Source organism: Bos mutus, chromosome 2 (genome assembly GCF_027580195.1).
Source record: "Bos mutus isolate GX-2022 chromosome 2, NWIPB_WYAK_1.1, whole genome shotgun sequence".
Taxonomy (NCBI): Eukaryota; Metazoa; Chordata; class Mammalia; order Artiodactyla; family Bovidae; genus Bos; species Bos mutus.
In genome coordinates this window covers 59662266-59683934 of record NC_091618.1, presented here as the reverse complement: position 1 = coordinate 59683934, position 21669 = coordinate 59662266, and the positions used below count along the sequence as shown (strand labels likewise).

The following is a 21669-nucleotide window of genomic DNA, read 5'->3' as shown; positions in this document are numbered from 1 at the left end:
CTTCGCATGAGGTGGCCAAAGTACTAGAGTTTCAGCTTTAGCATCATTCCTTCCAAAGAAATCCCAGGGCTGATCTCCTTCAGATCCAATCCCAGGGTTGGATCTCCTTGCAGTCCAAGGGACTCTTAAGAGTCTTCTCCAACACCACAGTTCAAAAGCATCAATTCTTTGGCACTCAGCCTTCTTCACAGTCCAACTCTCACATCCATACATGACCACAGGAAAAACCATAGCCTTGACTAGATGAATCTTTGTTGGCAAAGTAATGTCTCTGCTTTTGAAAATGCTACCTAGGTTGGTCATAACTTTCCTTCCAAGGAGTAAGCGTCTTTTAATTTCATGGCTGCAGTCACCATCTGTAGTGATTTTGGAGCTCAGAAAAATAAAGTCTGACACTGTTTCCACTGTTTCCCCATCTCTTTCCCATGAAGTGATGGGACCAGATGCCATGATCTTCGTTTTCTGAATGTTGAGCTTTAAGCCAACTTTTTCACTCTCGACTTTCACCTTCATCAAGAGGCTTTTTGTTCCTCTTCACTTTCTGCCATAAGGGTGGTGTCATCTGCGTATCTGAGGTTATTGATATTTCTCCCGGCAATCTTGATTCCAGCTTGTATTTCTTCCAGTCCAGCGTTTCTCATGATGTACTCTGCATATAAGTTAAATAAACAGGGTGACAATATATAGCCTTGATGAACTCCTTTTCCTATTTGGAACCAGTCTGTTGTTCCATGTCCAGTTCTAACTGTTGCTTCCTGACCTGCATACAAATTTCTCAAGAGGCAGATCAGGTGGTCTGGTATTCCCATCTCTTTCAGAATTTTTCACAGTTTATTGTGATCCACACAGTCAAAGGCTTTGGCATAGGCACTAAAGCAGAAATAGATGTTTTTCTGGAATTCTCTTGCTTTTTCCATGATCCAGCGGATGTTTGGCCATTTGATCTCTGGTTCCTCTGCCTTTTCTAAAACCAGCTTGAACATCAGGAGGTTCACGGTTCACATATTGCTGAAGCCTGGCTTGGAGAATTTTGAGCATTACTTTACTAGCGTGTGAGATGAGTGCAATTGTGTGGTAGTTTGAGCATTCTTTGGCATTGCCTTTCTTTGGGATTGGAATGAAAACTGACCTTTTCCAGTCCTGTGGCCACTGCTGAGTTTTCCAAATTTGATGGCATATTGAGTGCAGCATTTTCACAGAATCATCTTTCAGGATTTGAAATAGCTCAACTGGAATTCCATCACCTCCACTCGCTTTGTTCATAGTGATGCTTTCTAAGGCCCACTTGACTTCACATTCCAGGATGTCTGGCTCTAGGTCAGTGATCACACCATCGTGATTATCTGGGTCGTGAAGATTTTTTTTTGTACAGTTCTTCTGTGTATTCTTGCCATCTCTTCTTATTATCTTCTGCTTCTGTTAGGTCCATACCATTTCTGTCCTTTATCGAGCTCATCTTTGCATGACATGTTCCTTTGGTATCTCTGATTTTCTTGAAGTGATCCCTAGTCTTTCCCATTCTGTTGTTTTCCTCTATTCCTTTGCATTGATCACTGAAGAAGGCTTTCTTATCTCTTCTTGCTATTCTTTGGAACTCTGCATTCAGATGTTTATATCTTTCCTTTTCTCCTTTGCTTTTCGCTTCTCTTCTTTTCACAGCTATTTGTAAGGCCTCCCCAGACAGCCATTTTGCTTTTTTGCATTTCTTTTCTATGGGAATGGTCTTGATCCCTGTCTCCTGTACAATGTCACGAACGTCATTCCATAGTTCATCAGGCACTCTCTCTATCAGATCTAGGCCCAAGAACCGAATACCCCAAAGGATTTCAGAGACAGGTTTTTAAAGACAAACTGAGAGAGGGGGTCCTATGTGGGTGATCAGCTCATGGATATTTTGATTGGTTGGTGGTGAGGTAATTGTGAGTCAGCATCATTAAATTTCTTGTTCTAACTGGTCTGGGGTCTACATGCTTATGAACAGCATATCTTGAATTTCTTCCACCTGGTGAGGATTTAAATATCTGCAAAACAGCTCAAAGAATGTGACTCAGACTATCTATAGTGCTTGAGGAGGAGCTAAAGGTCCTTGGCTTTGTTTAATGGCTAAAGTGTTATTATTTTGCCTCACTTCCTATTTTCCTTTCTTTCTGTGTTTTCTCATTTCTCGAATTAAATTTAATTGTCTATAAGGTTTGTCTACAGACAAATGGCAGGCAGAGGACATGGGGTTGGGAAGGGGAGGGTTCTATTCTGAGAAGGCCTTATCGCATCCTGCTCAGTTAGAGTCATTGTTGTTTACTGACTAAGTCATGTCCAACTCTTTGTTACCCCACAGACTGTAGCACACCAGGCTTCCCTGTTCTCCACTATCTCCTAGAGTGTGATCAAATTCATGTCCATTGAGTCAGTGATGTTATCTAACCATCTCATCCTCTATTGACCCCTTCTGCTTTTGCCTTTGATCTTTCCCAGCATCAGTGTCAGTTCTTCACATCAGGTGGCCAAAGTATTGGAGCTTCAGCTTCAGCAAGAGTCTTTTCAATGAATATTAAGGGTTGATTTCCTTTAGCATTGACTGGTTACATCTCCTTACTGTCCAAGCTACTCTCAAGGGTCTTCTCCAGCACTACAATTCAAAAGCATCAATTCTTTCATCACAGTACTAGCTAATTATTGGGAGAAAATTGATTGATAACTGGTAGAATATGCCTTATGGCCAAAGTAAGGCCCACTTCATGTTTAATCCTGCTTTGTTCACAAGCCTGTTCCCAGGTAGTGTCAAGCTCTCTCTGCAATCAGCAGCCAGATGGGGCTCAGAAAGTTCTCAGTACCAAGAATGGGTCCAATTGACTCCTCCTGAGATGGCAAGAATGTAGTCTGGGACATGACTAAAATGATTTTCAGTGACATAGGTTGAAATCAAAAGGGATTTATTGGTTAACCCTTCTAAATTAAAAAATCCAATGAGTCAGCCAATCCAATACCCTGAGCAAAGTTCTTAATAAAAGGTTCTTATTTCTTTTCTTTTTAGTTGAAGTATAGTTGATTAACAATGTCATGTTAGTTTCAAGTGTACAGCACAGTGAATCAGTTATGTATCCATATATATCTATTTTTTCAAAGTATTTTCTATTATAGGTTATCACAGAACATTGAGTATAGTTCCCTGTACTATATATTAAAAATAGATCTTTGTTCTCATAGTACGTATCTGTTAATCCCAAACTCCTAATTTATGCATCCTCCCTTTTCCCTTAACGACCATAAATTTGTTTTCTATGTTGGCAGGTCTATTTTTGTTTTATATACTGCATTCATTTGTAACATTTTTTTAGATTCTACATATAAAAAATATCATATGATATTTGTTTTTGTCTGGCTTACATCACTTAATATAATCTCTAGGTCCATTCATGTTGCTGCAAATGGCATTATTCCATTCTTCTCTATGGCTGAGTAATACTCCATTCTATATACTTACCACATCTTCCTTATTCACTATCAGTTGATGGACACTTATGTTGCTTATGTATCTTGGTTATTGTAAATAATGCTACCGTGAACATTGGGGTGCATCCATAGCATAGACATTCTACAATAGGTCCCACTCAGGATTCAGATGCCTTGTAGACTCTTGGGTCAGTAAGAATGAATGCATACCTCTTTGTTCCTGTGTAAAATGAAAATAGAAAATTTAGGCCACAAGTCTTCCAAAGGAAGAGATTCTATGGATCTTCTGCAGAGTTCCAGTGTGTCACATGATAAAATTCCAGGGCCCAAAGACTTAGGTTTATATGCCAGAAAGTTCCTGTGTGTCAAACATACGGACTCACAGGGAGACCCACGTCTGGGACCTTCTCTTTCATGTCTCTCTGAGATGTTGCATGTGCTGTTTACTTGGTCCTTTTTGGGCTCTCCAACTTTGTCTCACCTTGTTTGCTGGGAAAATGACCATGCTTGCTTCAGCTTGCAGCTCCACTATCACTGTCTCTTGGTCTTTCTGATCACCTACTGAGGCATTCTGTAATCTGTGCTTCTATTGAACCTTGTGTTTACTTCACTGAAGCTTTTCTTTCACATCACATTACATATTTTTGTTTGTGTGTCCCTCTCTCTCATTACCCAGCACACTCCTGATGCTCAGTGAGGATCTGTTGAATGAGTGATCATTCAAAGACATAGTTAATGATCATGAATCTTTGCATCCACAGAAAAATGTCTGGCCCATGGCAGATTCACAGCATGTATTTGGAGAGAGCTAAGGATTAGGGAAAAGAAAGAGAAGAATGAGAGATGAAAACAAAGAAGGAAACAAGAAAAGTCCAATCAGACAGAGGATATAAGTCATGTTAAAGGTTAAGGTTGTAAAAAAATAGAAAGTAGATCAAATAAATCCCATTAGGAATCCAGGAGAAGAAAATTATAATAATAGACAAGAAAAGGGAAAAATCATAGAAGAAACAGCATTTGAGTTGAATTTTAAACCACAAAAGAGAATTTAACGGAAGGGGACAATGAAAATTGGGTCAAGAATACTTGTGCATCACTGTTTACAATAGCCAAGACATAAAAGCAGCCTAAATATCAATTGACAGATTAATGGATAAAGAAGATGTGATTTATACATACAAGGGACTACTACTCAGCCATAAAAAAGAATGAAATAATGTCATTTGCCATTTGGATGGACCTAGAGATTATCATAGGGCTTCCCTGGTAGCTCACCTGGTAAAGAATCCACCTGCAATTAAGGTGACCCCAGTTCGATTCCTGGGCCAGGAAGATCCCCTAGAGAAGGAATGGGCTGCCCACTCCAGTATTCATGGTCTTCCCTGGTGTTTCAGATGGTAAAGAATCACCTGCAATGTGGGAGACCTGGGTTTGATCCCTGGGTTGGGAAGATCCCCTGGAGGAGGGCATGGCAACCCACTCCAGTATTCTTGCCTGGAAAATCCCATGGATAGAGGAGCTTGGCAGGCTACAATCTATAGGGTCACAAAGAGTTGGACATTACTGAGTGACTAAGCACAGCACAGCAGAGAGATTATCATACAAAGTGAAGTCAGAGAAAGATAAATATCATATGATATCTCTTACACATGGGATATATAAAAGTCATTCAGATGAATGTATATACAAAACAAAAATAGACTCACAGACATAGAAAACAGTCATGGTTACCAGGGGAAAACATGGTGGAGAGGGATAAATCAGGAATTTTGGAATAGCATACAGATCATACACTATATAAGACCTATTGTATAGCACAGGGAACTCTACTCAATATTCTGTGATAACCTAATTGATTTAACCTATAAGGGGAAATAATCTGAAAAAGAATGAATATATGTATAACTGAATCACTTTGCTGCACTCCAGAAACTAATGCAACATTATAAATCAATTTATAATCCAATAAAAATTTTTCAAAGTACCAGGGGTTTGTAAAGAGAGGTAGGACATGTTTTGGGGTTATAAAAATGTTTTAGCTGAACACTGTTTTTTGCTTTGTTTTGTTTTTCTCTTTGAGAGGTGAAAGTTGTGGCTCTGTGAGATGTTGCTACAGCTCTCTCTCTCATCCTGTTCCAGGAACTGGCGGTTGGTCCCCAGCAGATTCCAATGCTCAGCAGTGGCTCCAGATGGACCTGGGAAACAGAGTGGAGATTACAGCAGTGGCCACGCAGGGAAGATACGGAAGCTCTGACTGGGTGACGAGCTACAGCCTGATGTTCAGTGACACAGGACGCAACTGGAAACAGTACAAGCAAGAAGACAGCATCTGGGTAGGACATCTTTTCTCATCAGCTGAATAAAAATGAGATGCGATCATGGTAACCAGGGAACATTTCTGTCATTTTCTTCTATGCAGATTGCCAATAGCTTGATAACTGTTGAGTGCCCATTCAGAAATAATTAGACTTTGTCTAAGTCCTATCTCCAGCATGACTCCAGTTCGTAGGGAAATGAGGATATCTGTTACAAATAGTTGAGTGTTTTCCTCTTTCTCTGGTAACTTGGGAAGTTCATTGACTGGGCCTCAGTTCTTTCTTCAATAAAAACAACTATACCACAGAAGTCTGATCGTTAATGAGAAGGTATTTGTTGACTGAGCATGCATTTATTATTTATTATTTGCCGAGTACTTTATGTACCTTGCAAAGACGGAATTAGCTCAGTTATGTAACTCAACCAAAGTTATCCAATTGGTGAATCTTGACCTAGAACGCCATAGCCTGGTCTGATTTTAAAGCCACTATGTTCCCCTGCCTCTATTCAAGTTTTGAAAACAATTTAAAAGTTTATAAATACAAAAAATATATATAAATTTTAGAATGATTTTGCATTTATAGACAATCTTCAGCTTGGAAGTAAAGGACAGTTTGGTCCAAGTTGTAGAAAAAAAGTTCCTTCCACACCCCTAGACCCAAGCTCTTGACCCCAAAGAATACCTGAAAGACTGTCCCCAAATTATGAGGTGGGGAAAGGGAGTTAGAGACAGAGAGCAAAGGGCACCCAGAAGAGATTTCAGAAACTCATGCACTAAACAAAATAATGTATTAGATCATGTTGCTTTTACTTTAGAGAAGAAAACCTCATGAGACATTTATTTTTTTCTAAATGTATGTACTTAAAATGTGAAGATTCGGCAGTTGATCACATTATCTTTTCTTCTCATAATCTTCTCAGATTTCTTCCCTCTTAAATCAATCCCAATTATACTTTCTAATTGATGTTGTTTGCACATGCATTTTTCTATATTGCTCATTCTTTTGGAAAAAAATTCTATTTTATATTCACTGTTATTTGTTAATTGCCCACTCATCACTATTCTTAATTGAAATAATAGTAAACTGTGGATTAAGATTAGTTATGGCAGACTGACTCTGGAGGCTATTATAGTAGTCATCTTTATTTTGAGTTGTTTGTCATATTAGGTGGTAATATTTATATAGAACATGTATATTCTGTAATATTTATACAGAACATTTATACGGAACATAGCAATAGTCTCTTTTAGAGACAAGTAAATTTTTTTTTCAACTTTGAAGGCCCCATAAATTTTACAGGTTTTTTTAAAGTTTGTTTTTAGTTTGAAAAGAGAAATAAATACCCTTTCCATTTTGAAGAGCAATTTTAAGGTTTTATGTTGACTTGAGAGGGATAGATAGACATGAGGTTATTTATTTTCTTTGGCATTTTCAATCAGAACTGGTTGTTTCTCAGATTGAACTGAAGTTTTGAGGTCTTTTGTTTAAATATTTTTTAAATCCTGAGCTTTATTTTCTTTAGAATAAAATAACTTGCTTTCAGCTTATCATATGGATCAGGACGTATTTCAAGGATGAACAGCTTCTCTGGGCTTACTTCCACAAAATCCCAAGCCCCTTAAAGGCAGGGGTCTGTCTTATAGGTCCTCGCAGCCTCCATGACAATTGTTATTGGAGACGTAACATGAACTATTTTTTTGGATGGTTATTGCAAGAACTGCAGAATTACCAGAACTTTCAGAATTGGGGGGAAGGAGTCTGTTCCTGTCCCTTACCTCAGCCTCAAAATAGCCTTGATCTTTGGAAGGAGGCAGAAGATGCTAGGTGGGCAGAGGAGAAGAGGCAGGAAACTGTTATACATAGCACCAGTGGTAAATTCTAGCTAAGGCCTCCCCAGAGACACTTACAATGCCTTCAGGGCATTTGGGAGAGGCAGCAGCTTCAGGACCAAGTTGTCAGATGTAAATTACCAGGAGGGGAAAAGACTTGTGAAGGGATCATCACCACTCCAGTCACAGTGGGTGGGGACATCCTGATGAGCCATGCACAGAAACAAGGCTCAAATGTTGAAAAAAAAATAAATAAATGCATGTCCACTTGTATCACTATTGAGGAAGCTAACAGCTGCTGAACAAAAATCATACGTTTCATTTGTAAGCAAATGTCATTCTATATACATATAAAGGTGTCATAAATTCTGGAGATTCAGTATGAACATCTCTGTAAACAAGAGGCATGAGGCCCACAGAGACCCATCCAAGCTCACATAACCAACTTTGGTGATGCCAGACTGCAAAACTAAGATTGGGTCCTAAATGTACTCTATTGCCAAACTGTACTTTCTATTACTTCTTTACAACACTTGATTTTTTTCTAATTTTCACAAAACTGATTTACTTTTCTCACCTTAACCTTTGTCAGATCCACTGCAAAAGAAGAAACTCTATTGTCTATTTCATGTGCTATTTTTAAAATATAAAACTGAGAAAGCACTAATGCGATCTGTGTTTTTTGCACATTTTAAATAGTGCTCAAATTCTCTGAAACAGTATATAGGCCTTATAGAAGGCCATCAAACAGAGACTCAGAGTATTTTACCAAACATTTCACGAGCATATGTAAAATCTGACTTGTGCCTACTATTCATTGATATTTCCATCAGATCGTATTATTGAATAAATAGGTTACCTTGAGAGTTTTTCTTTTTTTATTTTAAATTGAAAATTATAAATCAGACTATAGATTCACTAGAGTTAATCCTGATAAACAAGATGAAAGCAATAGCCAAACAACCAAGTTTTTAAAAAATTATTTAAGTGATTTAACTTTTCAGAAAAAAGTCAGTACCCCACAACATCAATACAAGGTATTGACTTGATTAAGAATGCTGGATCAGAGAAGTAGAAAATCTTTGAATGACACTTTCACAAGTCTTTTGAAGATCTTCAATTTTCAAATGAGATGGAGTTTGTAATATTTATTTAAAGTTGATTTACTAAGCAATACAACTATAGCATTGAACCCCTCGGATGGAATACCAGTTTACTAGTACTCAAGAGGTTTATTTTATTTTGCAAAGTTTACTTCAGAACAAGAATCCTGGAAATACACTTGTGCAACATACAGCAGTCAATATGCATGCTCTAAAAAAACCAATTTTTAGAATTTCTGATCTGGTACTAAATGGAATGTTCAGGAATGAGGCCACTGAGCAGCTGCTTAATGATGTACTATGATTTATGAGTAAGCCAGAGTCCCCACTTCACTAAATAATCAGATGTGAAAGTGTCTCAAGGACAAACTTAACAAGACTTTTAGAATCTTCAATTTAGTTCAGTTCACCTCAGTCTCTCAGTCATGTCCAACTATTTGCAAACCCATGGACTGCAGCACACCAGGCCTCCCTGTCCATCACCAACTCCCAGAGACCAAACTTAATGTCCATCGAGTTGGTGATGCCATCCAACCATCTCATCCTCCATCGTCCCCTTCGCCTCCTGCCTTCAATCTTTCCCAGCATCAGGGTCTTTTCCAATGAGTCAGCTCTTTGCATCAGGTGGCCAAAGTATTGGAGTTTCAACTTCAACACCAGTCCTTCCAGTGAACACCCAGGACTGATTTCCTTTAGGATGGACTGGTTGGATCTCCTTGCAGTTCAAGGGACTCTCAAGATATTCTCCAACACCACAGTTCAAAAGTATCAGTTCTTCAGTGCTCAGCTTTCTTTACAGTCCAACTCTCACATCCATGCATGACCACTGGAAAAATCATAGCCTTGACTAGACAGAGCTTTGTTGACAAAGTAATGTCTCTGCTTTGTAATGTGCTGTCTAGGTTGGTCATAACTTTCCTTCCAAGGAGCAAGAGTCCTTTAATTTCATGGCTGCAGTCACCGTCTGCAGTGATTTAGAATCACTTTTAGATTTAATTTTTTTTTTTCTTTAAAAAATTCTTTGTATTTTTCTATATTTTTAAAATTTCTTTTTTTTTTTAAATTTATTTATTTTAATTGGAGGCCAATTACTTTACAATACTGTAGTGGTTTTTGCCATACATTGACATGAATCAGCTATGGGTGTACATGTGTTCCCTATCCTGAACCACCCCTCCTACCTCCCTCCCCATCCCATCTCTCTGGGTCATCCCAGTGCACCAGCCCCGAGCACCCTGTCTCATGCATCAAACCTGGACTGGCGATCTGTTTTCACATATGATAATACACATGTTTCAATGCTATTCTCTAAGTTCATCCCACCCTCGCCTTGTCCCACAGAGTCCAAAAGACTATTCAATACATCTTTGTCTCTTTTGCTGTCTTGCATACAGAGTTATCGTTACCATCTTTCTAAATTCCATATACATGCGTTAGTATACTGTATTGGTGTTTTTCTTTCTGGCTTACTTCACTCTGTATAATAGGCTCCAGTTTCATCCACCTAATTAGAACTGATTCAAATGTATTCTTTTTAATGGCTGAGTAATATTCCATTGTGTATATGTACCACTGCTTTCTTATCCATTCATCTGCTGAAGGACATCTAGGTTGCTTCCATTTCCTGGCTATTGTAAACAGTGCTGTGATGAACATCAGGGTACATGTGTCTCTTTCAATTCTGGTTTCCGTGGTATGTTTGCCCAGCAGTGGAATTGGTGGGTCATATGGCAGTTCTATTTCCAGTTTTTTAAGGAATCACCACACTGTTCTCCCTAGTGGCTGTACTAGTTTGCATTCCCATCAATAGTGTAAGAGGGTTCCCTTTTCTCCACACCCTCTCTAGCATTTGTTTGTAGATTTTTGGATAGCAGCCATTCTGATCGGCTGAGATGGTACCTCATTGTGGTTTTGATTTGCATTTCTCTGATAATGAGTGATGTTGAGCATCTTTTCATGTGTTTGTTAACCATCTGTATGTATCCTTTGGAGAAATGTCTGTTTAGTTTTTTGGCCTATATTTTGATTGGGTCATTTATTTTTCTGGAATTGAACTGCAGGAGTTGCTTGTATATTTTTGAGATTAATTCTTTGTCAGTTGCTTTGTTTGATATTATTTTCTCCCATTCTGAAGGCTGTCTTTTCACCTTGCTTATAGTTTCTTTCATTGTGCAAAAGCTTTTAAGTTTAATTAGGTCCCATTTGTTTATTTTTGCTTTTATTTCCATTACTCTGGGAGGTGGTTCATAGAGGATCCTGCTGTGATTTATGTCGGAGAGTATTTTGCCTATGTTCTCCTCTAGGAGTTTTATGGTTTCTGGTCTTATGTTTAGATCTTTAATCCATTTTGAGTTTGTTTTTTTGTATGGTGTTAGAAAGTGATCTAGTTTCATTCTTTCACAAGTGGTTGACCAGTTTTCCCAACACCACTTGTTAAAGAGATTGTCTTTTCTCCATTGTATATTCTTGCCTCCTTTGTCAAAGATAAGGTGTCCATAGGTGCGTGGATTTATCTCTGGGCTTTCTATTCTGTTCCATTGATCTATATTTATTTCTTTGTGTCAGTACCATACTGTCTTGATGAATGTAGCTTTGTAGTATAGCATGAGGTCAGGCAGGTTGATTCCTCCAGTTCCATTCTTCTTTCTCAAGATTGCTTTGCCTATTCAAGGTTTTTTGTGTTTCCATACAAATTGTGAAATTATTTGTTCTAGCTCTGTGAAGAATACTGTTGGTAGCTTGATAGGGATTGTATTGAATCTATAGATTGCTTTGGGTAGTATACTCATTTTCACTACTTTGATTCTTCCAATTCATGAATATGGTATATTTCTCCATCTATTTGTGTCCTCTTTGTTTCTTTCACCAGTGTTTTATAGTTTTCTATATATAGGTCTTTTGTTTCTTTAGGTAGATGTATTCCTAAGTATTATATTCTTTTCGTTGCAATGGTGAATGGAATTGTTTCCTTAATTTCTCTTTCTGTTTTCTCATTGTTAGTGTCTAGGAATGCAAGGGATTTCTGTGTGTTAATTTTATATCCTGCAACTTTACTATAGTCATTGATTAGCTCTAGTAATTTTCTGGTGGAATCTTTGGGGCTTTGTATGTAGAAGATCACGTCATCAGCAAACAGTGAGAGTTTTACTTCTTTTCCAATCTGAATTAGTTTTATTTCATTCTCTGCTCTTATTGCTGTGGCCAAAACTTCCAAAACTATGTTAAATAGTAGTGGTGAGAGTGGGCACCCTTTCTTGTTCCTGACTTTAGGGATAATGCTTTCAGTTTTTCACCATTGAGGATAATGTTTGCTGTGGGTTTGTCATATATAGCTTTTATTATGTTGAGGTATGTTCTTTCTATTCCTGCTTTCTGGAGGGCTTTTATCATAAATGGATGTTAAATTTTGTCAAAGGCTTTCTCTGTATCTATTATGACCAACCTAGGTAGCATATGAAAAAGCAGAGACATTACTTTGCCAACAAAGGTCCGTCTAGTCAAGGAAATGGTTTTTCCAATGGTCATGTATGATGTGAGAGTTGGACTGTGAAGAAAGCTGAGCGCCAAAGAATTGATACTTTTGAACTGGGGTGTTGGAGAAGACTCTTGAGAGTCCTTTGAACTGCAAGTAGATCCAACCAGTCCATCCTAAAGGAGATCAGTCCTGGGTGTTCATTGGAAGGACTGATGATATAGGTGAAACTCCAATGCTTTGGCCACCTCATGTGAAGAGTTGACTCGTTGGAAAAGACTTTGATGCTGGGAGGGATTGGGGGCAGGAGGAGAAGGGGACGACAGAGGATGAGATAGCTGGATGACATCACCGACTCGATGGACATGAGTTTGAGTGAACTCCGGGAGTTGGTGATGGACTGGGAGACCTGGCGTGCTGCAATTCATGGGGTCGCAAAGAGTTGGACATGACTGAGCAACTGAACTGAACTGAACTGATTGAGATAATCATATCGTTTTTCTCTTTCAAATTGTTAATGTAGTGTATTACATTGATTAATTTGTGAATTTTAAAGAACTCTTGCATCCCTGGGATAAAGCCCACTTCGGCATGATGTATGATCTTTTTAATATGTTGTCAGATTCTGTTTGCTAGAATTTTGCTAAGGTTTTTTCCATCTATGGTCATCAGTGATATTGGCTTATAGTTTTCTTTTTTTTGTGGCATCTTTGTCTGGTTTTGGTATTAGGGTGATGGTAGCCTCATAGAATGAGTTCGGAGGCTTATCTTCCTCTGCAGTCTTCTGGAAGAATTTGAGTAAGATAGGTGTTAGCTATTCTCTAAATTTTTGGTAGAATTCAGCTGTGAAGCTCTCTGGTCCTGGGCTTTTGTTTGCTGGAAGATTTCTGATTATAGTTTCTATTTCCATGCTTGTGATGGGTCTGTTAAGATTTTCTATTTCTTCCTGATTCAGTTTTGGAAAGTTATTTTTCTAAGAATTTGTCCATTTCTTCCGAGTTGTCCATTTTATTGGCATATAGTTGCTGATAGTAGTCTCTTATGATCCTTTGTATTTCTGTATTGTCTGTTGTGCTTTCTCCATTTTCATTTCTAATTTTGTTGGTTTGATTCTTCTACCTTTGCTTCTTGATAAGTCTGGCTAATGGTCTCTCACTTTTATTTATCTTCTCAAAGAACCAGCTTTTGGCTTTGTTGATTTTTGCTATGGTCTCTTATGCATTTATTTATGCCCTAAGTTTTAAGATTTCTTTCCTTCTACTAACTGTGGGGTTCTTAATTTCTTCCTTTTCTAGTTGCTTTAGGTGTAGAGTTAGGTTATTTAGTTGACTTTTTTCTTGTTGCTTTAGGTAAGCCTGTATTGCTATGAACCTTCCCCTTAGCAGTGCTTTTACAGTGTCCCACAGGTTTTGGGTTGTTGTGTTTTTATTCTGATTCATTTCTATGCATATTTTTATTTCTTTTTTTATTTCTTCTGTGATTTGTTTGTTATTCAAAGCATGTTGTTTAGCCTCCATATGTTGACATTTTTAATAGTTTTTTTTTTTTTTTTTTCCTGTAATTGACATCTAATCTTACTGCATTGTGGTCAGAAAAGATGCTTGGAATGATTTCAATTTTTTTGAATTTATCAAAGCTAGATTTATGGCCCAGGATGTAATCTATACTGGAGAAGGTTCTGTGTGTGCTTGAGAAAAAGGTGAAATTCATTGTTTGGGGGTGAAATATCCTATCGATATCAGCTAGGTCTAACTGGCCCATTGAGTCATTTAAAGTTTGTGTTTCCTTGTTAATTTTCTGTTTAGTTGATCTATCCATAGGTGTGATTGGGGTATTAAAGTCTCCCACTATTATTGTGTTATTGTTAATTTCCCCTTTCATACTTGTTAGCATTTGCCTTATATATTATGGTGCTCCTATGTTGGGTGCATATGTATTTATAATTGTTATATCTTCTTCTTGGATTGATCCTTTGATCATTATGTAGTGTTCTTTGTCTCTTTTCACAGTCTTTATTTTAAAGTCTATTTTATCTGACTTTGCTGACTATGCTGACTTGCTATTCCTGCTTTCTTTTGGTCTCCTTTTGCATGAAATATCTTTTTATACCCCTTCACTTTCAGTCTGTATGTGTCCCTTGTTTTGAGGTGGGTCTCTTGTAGACAGCATATTATAAGGGTCTTGTTTTTGTATCCATTCAGCCAGTCTTTGTCTTTTGGCTGGGGCATTCAACCCATTTACATTTAAGGTAATTATTGATAAATATGATCCTGTTGCCATTTACTTTGTTGTTTCGGGTTTGAGTTTATATGCCCTTTCTGTGTTTCCTGTCTAGAGAAGATCCTTTAGCATTTGATGAAAAGCTGGTTTGGTGGTGCTGAGTTCTCTCAGCTTTTGCTTGTCTGTAAAGGTTTTGATTTCTCCTTCATATTTGATTGAGATCCTTGCTGGGTACAGTAATCTGGGTGGTAGGTTTTTCACTTTCATCACTTTAAGTATGTCCTGCCATTCCCTTCTGGCCTGAAGAGTTTCTATTGAAAGATCAGCTGTTATCCTTATGGGAATCCCCTTGTGTGTTATTTGTTGTTTTCCCCTTGCTGCTTTTAATATTTGTTCTTTGTGTTTGATCTTTGCTAATTTGATTTATATGTGTCTTGTGGTGTTTAACCTTGGGTTTATCCTGTTTGGGACTCTTGGGTTTCTTGGACTTGGGTGACTATTTCCTTCCCCATTTTAGGGAAGTTTTCAACTATTATCTCCTCAAGTATTTTCTCATGGCCTTTCTTTTTGTCTTCTTCTGGGACTCCTCTGATTCTAATGTTAGGGTGTTTAACATTGTCCCAGGGGTCCCTGAGGTTTTCCTCATTTCTTTAAATTCCTTTTTCTTTTTTCCTCTCTGCTTCATTTATTTCTACTATTCTATCTTCTACCCCACTTGTCCTATCTCTGCCTCAGTTATTCTACTTTTGGTTCCCTCCAGAGTGTTTTTTATCTCATTTATTGCATTATTCATTATTGATTGACTCTTTTTTATTTCTTCTAGGTCCTTGTTAAACATTTCTTGCATCTTCTCAATACTTGTCTCCAAGCTATTTATCTGTAACTCCATTTTGTTGTCAAAATTTTGGATCATTTTTATTATCATTATTCTGAATTGTTTTTCAGATAGACTCCTTATCTCCTCCTCTTTAGTTTGGTTTGGTGGGCATTTACCATGTTCCTTTACCTGCTGAGTATTTCTCTGTCTTTTCATCTCATTTAGATTGCTGTGTTTGGGGTGGCCTTTCTGTATTCTGGAAATTTGTGGTTCCTTTTTATTGTGGAGGTTCCTCCCTGTGGGTGGGGTTGGATGAGTGGCTTTTCAAGGTTTCTTTGTTAGGGCAGCTTGCATCAGTGTTCTGGGGGGTGGAGCTGGATTTCTCTCTGGAGTGCAATGAAGTGTCCAGTAGTAGAGTTTTGAGATGTTTATGGGTTTGGTGTAACTTTGGGCAGCCTGTATAGTGAAGCTCAGGGCTATGTTCTTGCATTGCTGGAGAATTTGTATGATGTGTCTTGCTCTGGAACTTGTTGGCTCTTGGGTGGTGCTTGGTTTCAGTGTAGGTATGGAGGCTTTTGGATGAGCTCTTATCGATTAATGTTCTCTGAATCAGGAGTTCTCTGGTGTTCTCAGATTTTAGGCTTAAGCCTCCTGCCTCTGGTTTTCAGTCTTATTCTTACAGTAGCCTCCAGACTTCTCCATCCATACAACACCTATGATAAAACATCTAGATTAATGATGAAAAGATTCTCCACAGTGAAGGACACCCAGAGAGGTTCACAGAGTTACATGGAGATGAGAAGAGGGAGGAGGGAGATAGAGGTGACCAGGAGGAGAAGAGGGGGAATCAAAAGGGAAGAGAGTAATCTAGCCAGTAATCAGTTCCCTATGTGCTCTCCACAGGCTAGAGCCCTCAGAGAGGTTCACAGAGTTACATAGAGAAGAGAAGAGGGAGGAAGGAGATAGAGGTGACCAGGAGGAGAAGAGGGGAATCAAAAGGAGAGAGACAGATCTAGGCAGTAGTCAGTTTCCTAAGTGTTCTCCACAGCCTGGAACGCACAAAGAGATTCACAGAGTTGGGTAGAGAAGAGAAGGGGAAGGGAGGAGATAGAGGTAACCTGGGGGAGAAAAAGGAGAGTCAAAAGGGGGAGAGAGTAATCAAGCCAGTAATCATACTCCTAAGTAAAAATGGGTACTGAAGATTGGATTCTTAAAGGTACAAAATTGTTAACAAATACCAAAAATCAAAGATTAAAAATCTAGGGTAGAGGTTAGACTCTCAAAAATACAATATTTAAAAAAATCACAAAAATTATAAAATATATATATGAAGTTTGATTTAAAAATAGGGTCCTTTTTTCAAGATAATAGTAGGTTATAAAAATGAAAATTAAAGGATTAATAGAGGACTTAAAAATAAAAAAAATTAAAAATGATAATAGTAAAAATATATCTGGGCATTTCTCTGAGCTGTTGAAGTCAGTGTGGGGTCAGTACAGTTTCAGATAGTTCCTTGTTCCAGCTTATACTTCTCAAGATCTATAGGCCCCTTCCAATGTAGTTGGTGATAACTACAGGGTTTTAATCTGTTGCACCCGTCACTTCCAAAGAGGTTCCCTCTGTTTATTTTTGGCTTCTTCTGTTGCAGGTCTTTTCCATGTCTAATTTCTGCCCTGACACAGGGGACAAAGGTGGTCACTTATTTAGGCTCACTTGTTAAGTTGTGCTGTGGGGAGGGAGGAACACTGCAATCAAATATCACTGGTGTGTGTGGGGAGTATTTGCAGTGTCCTGGCCACACTGGGTTTGCCCCTACTCACGGCATGTGTGCTTTCCCAGTCTACACTGTTCAGGCTCCAGGTTGCTCTGCAGGGGAATTGTCTAAAGTGGGCCTTGGGTTGCGTGCACTTCACAGGTGTAAGCTGCTCACGTTCAGGTTCTCGGGTACTCTGCAAAGGCACAGACTCAGTTGGGCCTACGTTTTGTGCCCTTTCCAGGTCCGAGCAGCTCAGGCAACCAGGTGCTTGGCAAGTGCACTCTCCCTAGGTGGGGGGTGCATCTTATCACCTCCCCCGTCCCAGCTGCTTGGTTTCCTGGGTGTTCAGTGGACGTGCTGCCTCAGGTGTCTAATGTGTCTCTTCTGGGGAGCTGATCTCTGGCTGTAACCCTCCCAGTGGATGTCAACCGTCCAGAATACCAGGAAGTCTTGGTTAGCAACTGGGAGCCTGCTCTCAGTTTGGTAGAGGGTGCCCCTTTCCTGCTCTGGCTGCCTCAGGTCTGCCTCCCTGCCTCCACTGGGGGATGGGCCAGTCCACAGCTGGCTAGCTCTCCTCTGGTATTTGCTCAGTCCTTTGTTCTGTGAGTGGGCCAGCAGTGCCTTAAGTTAGGGCTTTTCATGGGATGGTTTCTCTCTCTCTCTCTCTCTTTTTTTTCCTTTCTCTCTCTGGCTATCCCACAGTTTGGGTTGCTATCTCACATTAACTCCCTCAGATTGCCCTCAGGGCATTCAGGCCTGGTCCTTACCCTAAGCAGTGCAGCTCGGGCTTCCCTGTTCAGCCCAAGCTTGCTGGTGGCAGATGCGAGTGTCTGGGCTACTTCTGTGCTTGGAGTTGCCATTAGGCATGTAATCTGTGGGGTTTATTTATTTATTTTTCCTCCCAGTTATGCTGCCCTCTGAGATTCCGAAACTCCCCACAGACCCACTGGTGAGAGGGTTTCTTGGTGTTTGGAAACTTCTCCTCTTTTAAGACTCCCTTCCTGGGACAGGTCTCCATCCCTAACTCTTTTGTCTCTCTTTTTATCTTTTATATTTTGTCCTACCTCCTTTCGAAGACAATGGGCCGATGTCTTTCTGGGTGCCTGATGTCCTCTGCCAGCATTCAGAAGTTGTTTTGTGGAATTTGTTTAGCATTCAAATGTTCTTTCAATGAATTTGTGGGGGGAGAAAATGGTCTCCCTATTCTATTCCTCTGCTATTTTAGGATGACCCCTAGGTTTAGATTTAGAATCTTAGCATATTCCAAATATGGTTTGATCTCCTTACTGTCCAAGGGATTCTCAAGAGTCCTCTCCAATACCACAGTTTGAAAGCATCAATTCTTCAATGCTCAGCCTTCTTCATAGTCCAACTCTCACATCTGGGTATGACTACTGGAAAAACCATAGCTTTGACTATATGGACTTTTGTGGGAAAAGTGATATCTCTGTTTTTTAATACACTGTCTATATTTGTCATAACTTTTCTTACAAGGAGCAAGTGTCTTTTAATTTCATGACTTCAGTCACCATCTGCTGTGATTTTGGAGCTCCCAAAAATAAAGTATGTCACTCTTTCCATTGTTTCCCCATCTATTTGCCATGAAGTGATAGGACCAAATGCCATGATCTTTGTTTTTTGAATGTTGAGTTTTAAGTTGGCTTTTTAACTCTCCTCTTTCACCTTAATTGAGAGGCTTATTAATTCCTCTGTGCTTTCTTCCATTAGGGTGGTGTCATGGCATATCTGAGGTTATTGGTATTGCTCTAGGGCAATCTTGATTCTAGCTTGTGATTCATCCAGCCTGGCATTTCTCATGATGTACTCTGCATGTAAGTTAAATAAGCAGTGTGACAATATACAGCCTTGATGTACCCCTTTCCCAATTTTGAACTAGTCAGTTGTTCTATGTACAGTTCTAATTGTTACTTCTTGATCTGCATCCAGGTTTCTCAGGAGGCAGTTAGGGTGGTCTGGTATTCCCATCTCTTTAAAAATTTTCCAGTTTGTTGTGATCCACACAAAGGCTTTAGTGTAGTCAATGAAGCAGAAGGAGATGTGTTTTTCTGAAATTCCCTTGCCTTCTCTATGATCCAGTTGATGTTGGTAATTTGAAGTCTGGTTCCTCTGCCTTTCTAAATCCAGTGTGTACATCTGTAAGTTCTCAGCCATGCACTGTTGAAGCCCAGCTTGAAGGATTTTGAGCATTACCTTACTAGTATGTGAAATGAGTGCAGTTTCAGTCCTTAGTCCCTTGTGTGTCGGTGTTCAAACCCTGATTCATTCAAACACAATTCACTCATGATTTATTTAAGCATGAATCCACTTATGTCTCCTACATACAACATGTAAGTGTTCCAAACATATATTCCCCTTTATACGCATTTATACGTTCCTTTATATTCTGCTATTTATCACTCTGAAATTTCAAAGATGGCCACCAATGCATGTGTTTTGATATAAAGTCCTCTATTTTTATTTTTAAATTTATTGTTTAATCTTACTTCTCTAATTTTATTGAAGTATAGTTGATTTACAATGTTCTGTCAATTTCTGCTGTACAGCAGAGTGATTGTTATATGTGTATATATCCTCTTTATTTAAATATTTTATTTATTTATTTGAATGTGTCAGATCTTAGCTGCAGCACATGGGATATTCCATTGTGGTGCATGATCTATCTAACTGTGGCTTGAGGTCATAGTTGCTCCAGCATGGGGGATCTTAGTTCATGGACCGGGGACTGATCCCACATCTTCTGCATTGCAGGGTAGATTCTTAACTACGAGATCCCCAGGGAAGTCCCCAGATTCTTTTTTTTTTTTTTTTTAGTATTATTTTCCATTCTGGTTTACCACAGGATATTAAGTATTGTCCACTCTACTATACAGTAGACTTTGCTGGTTTTCACAAGTCTTTCTTTTAAACCACCTCATCCATATTGCTGCTGACTGATCTTGTACAAGTTAATCAGGATTCTTCTTCTCTTTCTACGTCTCTGAAGTACATTATCTGAGTATACTGCATTTTATCAATATCAGGTTTAGAGCTTTCTCTTCTAAAATCATATGCCACTTCCCAAATACTTTAGTCCTCTAGTCTTTCATGATAGAATCCTTTGGCCTGGATGCTATGATGTTCTGTGATTTTCTGTAGCTTTCTGGAGTCTGTCTTTTATGAAAGGGTTTGCGTATGCTGCTTACCACCTCTCTCACATAAAGGTCAATTGAAACAGTGGACTATACATTTGGGTCATCTGTTTCTCGATTTCACCCTTGAGTGCCCTCTAAACTCTCTGGGAGAGGCTCTCTGATCATGATTTATACACATTTGTTCTGCCAATTTGGCCCTAAAACGTCCTGAGTATTGATCACTGTCTGATATAGTATTTCAAGCCTACCAATTTCAGAAAACAATTTGAGAGTGAGAATCTCATTACCGTCAACATATATCTTTTAAATTCTCATTAGACACCATATACCATGCTGTGTATTAGGCATAACAAGGAGCTTGAAGATGTAATTAATTCTTCCCATGGATGTGCAAAACCATTAAGGACATGCTGCAACCCAGCCTATATGTGTAAGTAGCACAGATGGTAGTTCAGATGCACTGAGCTGTCAAGGTGTGCTTAATAGTATATGGGTGGGAGGAACTTGGATGAGTTGAAAGAGAAGGGACCAGGTTTAAGTTACTTTGGCTTCCTGGAAACTACAAAATGTGGTATGCTTAATAAAAATTACATAAAGCTAGGAAGGTAGAAAAAGGAAATTGTGGGAAGAGAAGAACATTCATAGCAGGAGTGTTACCTAACTGAACTAGGGTCCTCTTGCTTGACTTGCAGCAAAGTCAATCTACTGACACTGGGTTGTGATGGAGGAAAGTACAGTATTTATTGCAGGGCTCCAAACAAGGAAACCAAGCAGCTCACAGACAAAAGACCTAAAGTCCCCAGTGACTTTTGGAGATGGGCTTTTTAAGGACAGTGTGAGAAATGAGTGATCAATCAGCTTATACACAATTCTCTGATTGGTTGATGGTGACAATATAGTGTGATGTTCCAGGAAGGTCGATCATCAGTGTTCTGGTTGCAGTCCATCTGGAATCTACAGGCTGCTGGTCAGCATATAGTTAACTTCTTCCACCTGGTGGGGGTTTCAGTACCTGCAAAACAACACAAGATCATGGTTCAGAAAATTATCTACAGCCCTTGAGTAGGAACTAAAGGTCCTTGACTTTGTTTTATGGCTAAACTATTATTATTTTGTCTAACTTGACTGCTTTTCTTTGTCTCTGCATAGTCTCACTTCTCTAATTAAATTTGCTCTTTGGAACTTGAGGAAGGCCTCAGAGGCTAATGATTTTCTACAAACAAGAGTGAGAAATATGAGGGTCTGTCCTCAGGAAGGCCTCACAGGGTCCTTCTTGGTTTAGGGGAAACAGCTTAAAGGAAAGAAACTACAAGAAACAGTTTAAAGGAAACATACAAATAGTGAAGACACCCAAATTAATAAAATTAGGTACAAGATTTCCCTGGTCATTTGTACAAGGTAAACCTGGAGAGGGAGACTGGCTAGATTTGTAGCCTATTAGTATCATTGTGGAGAAGGCAATGACACCCCACTCCAGTACTCTTGCCTGGAAAATCCCATGGACAGTGGAGCCTGGTGGGCTGCAGTCCATGGGGTCGTGAAGAGTTGGATA

General features: G+C 39.0%; 1 protein-coding gene across 1 annotated transcript in view; it reads left to right on the top strand.

Annotated features, from left to right (window-relative positions):
• The window catches only part of CNTNAP5 (contactin associated protein family member 5), a 1036258-nt gene that overhangs the window by 251231 nt on the left and 763358 nt on the right, over window positions 1-21669 (top strand). Inside the window, exon 3 of the mRNA XM_070389061.1 lies at window positions 5590-5783. Coding sequence (XP_070245162.1) covers window positions 5590-5783 — 194 coding nt within the window. The remainder of the gene's footprint in view (window positions 1-5589; window positions 5784-21669) is intronic.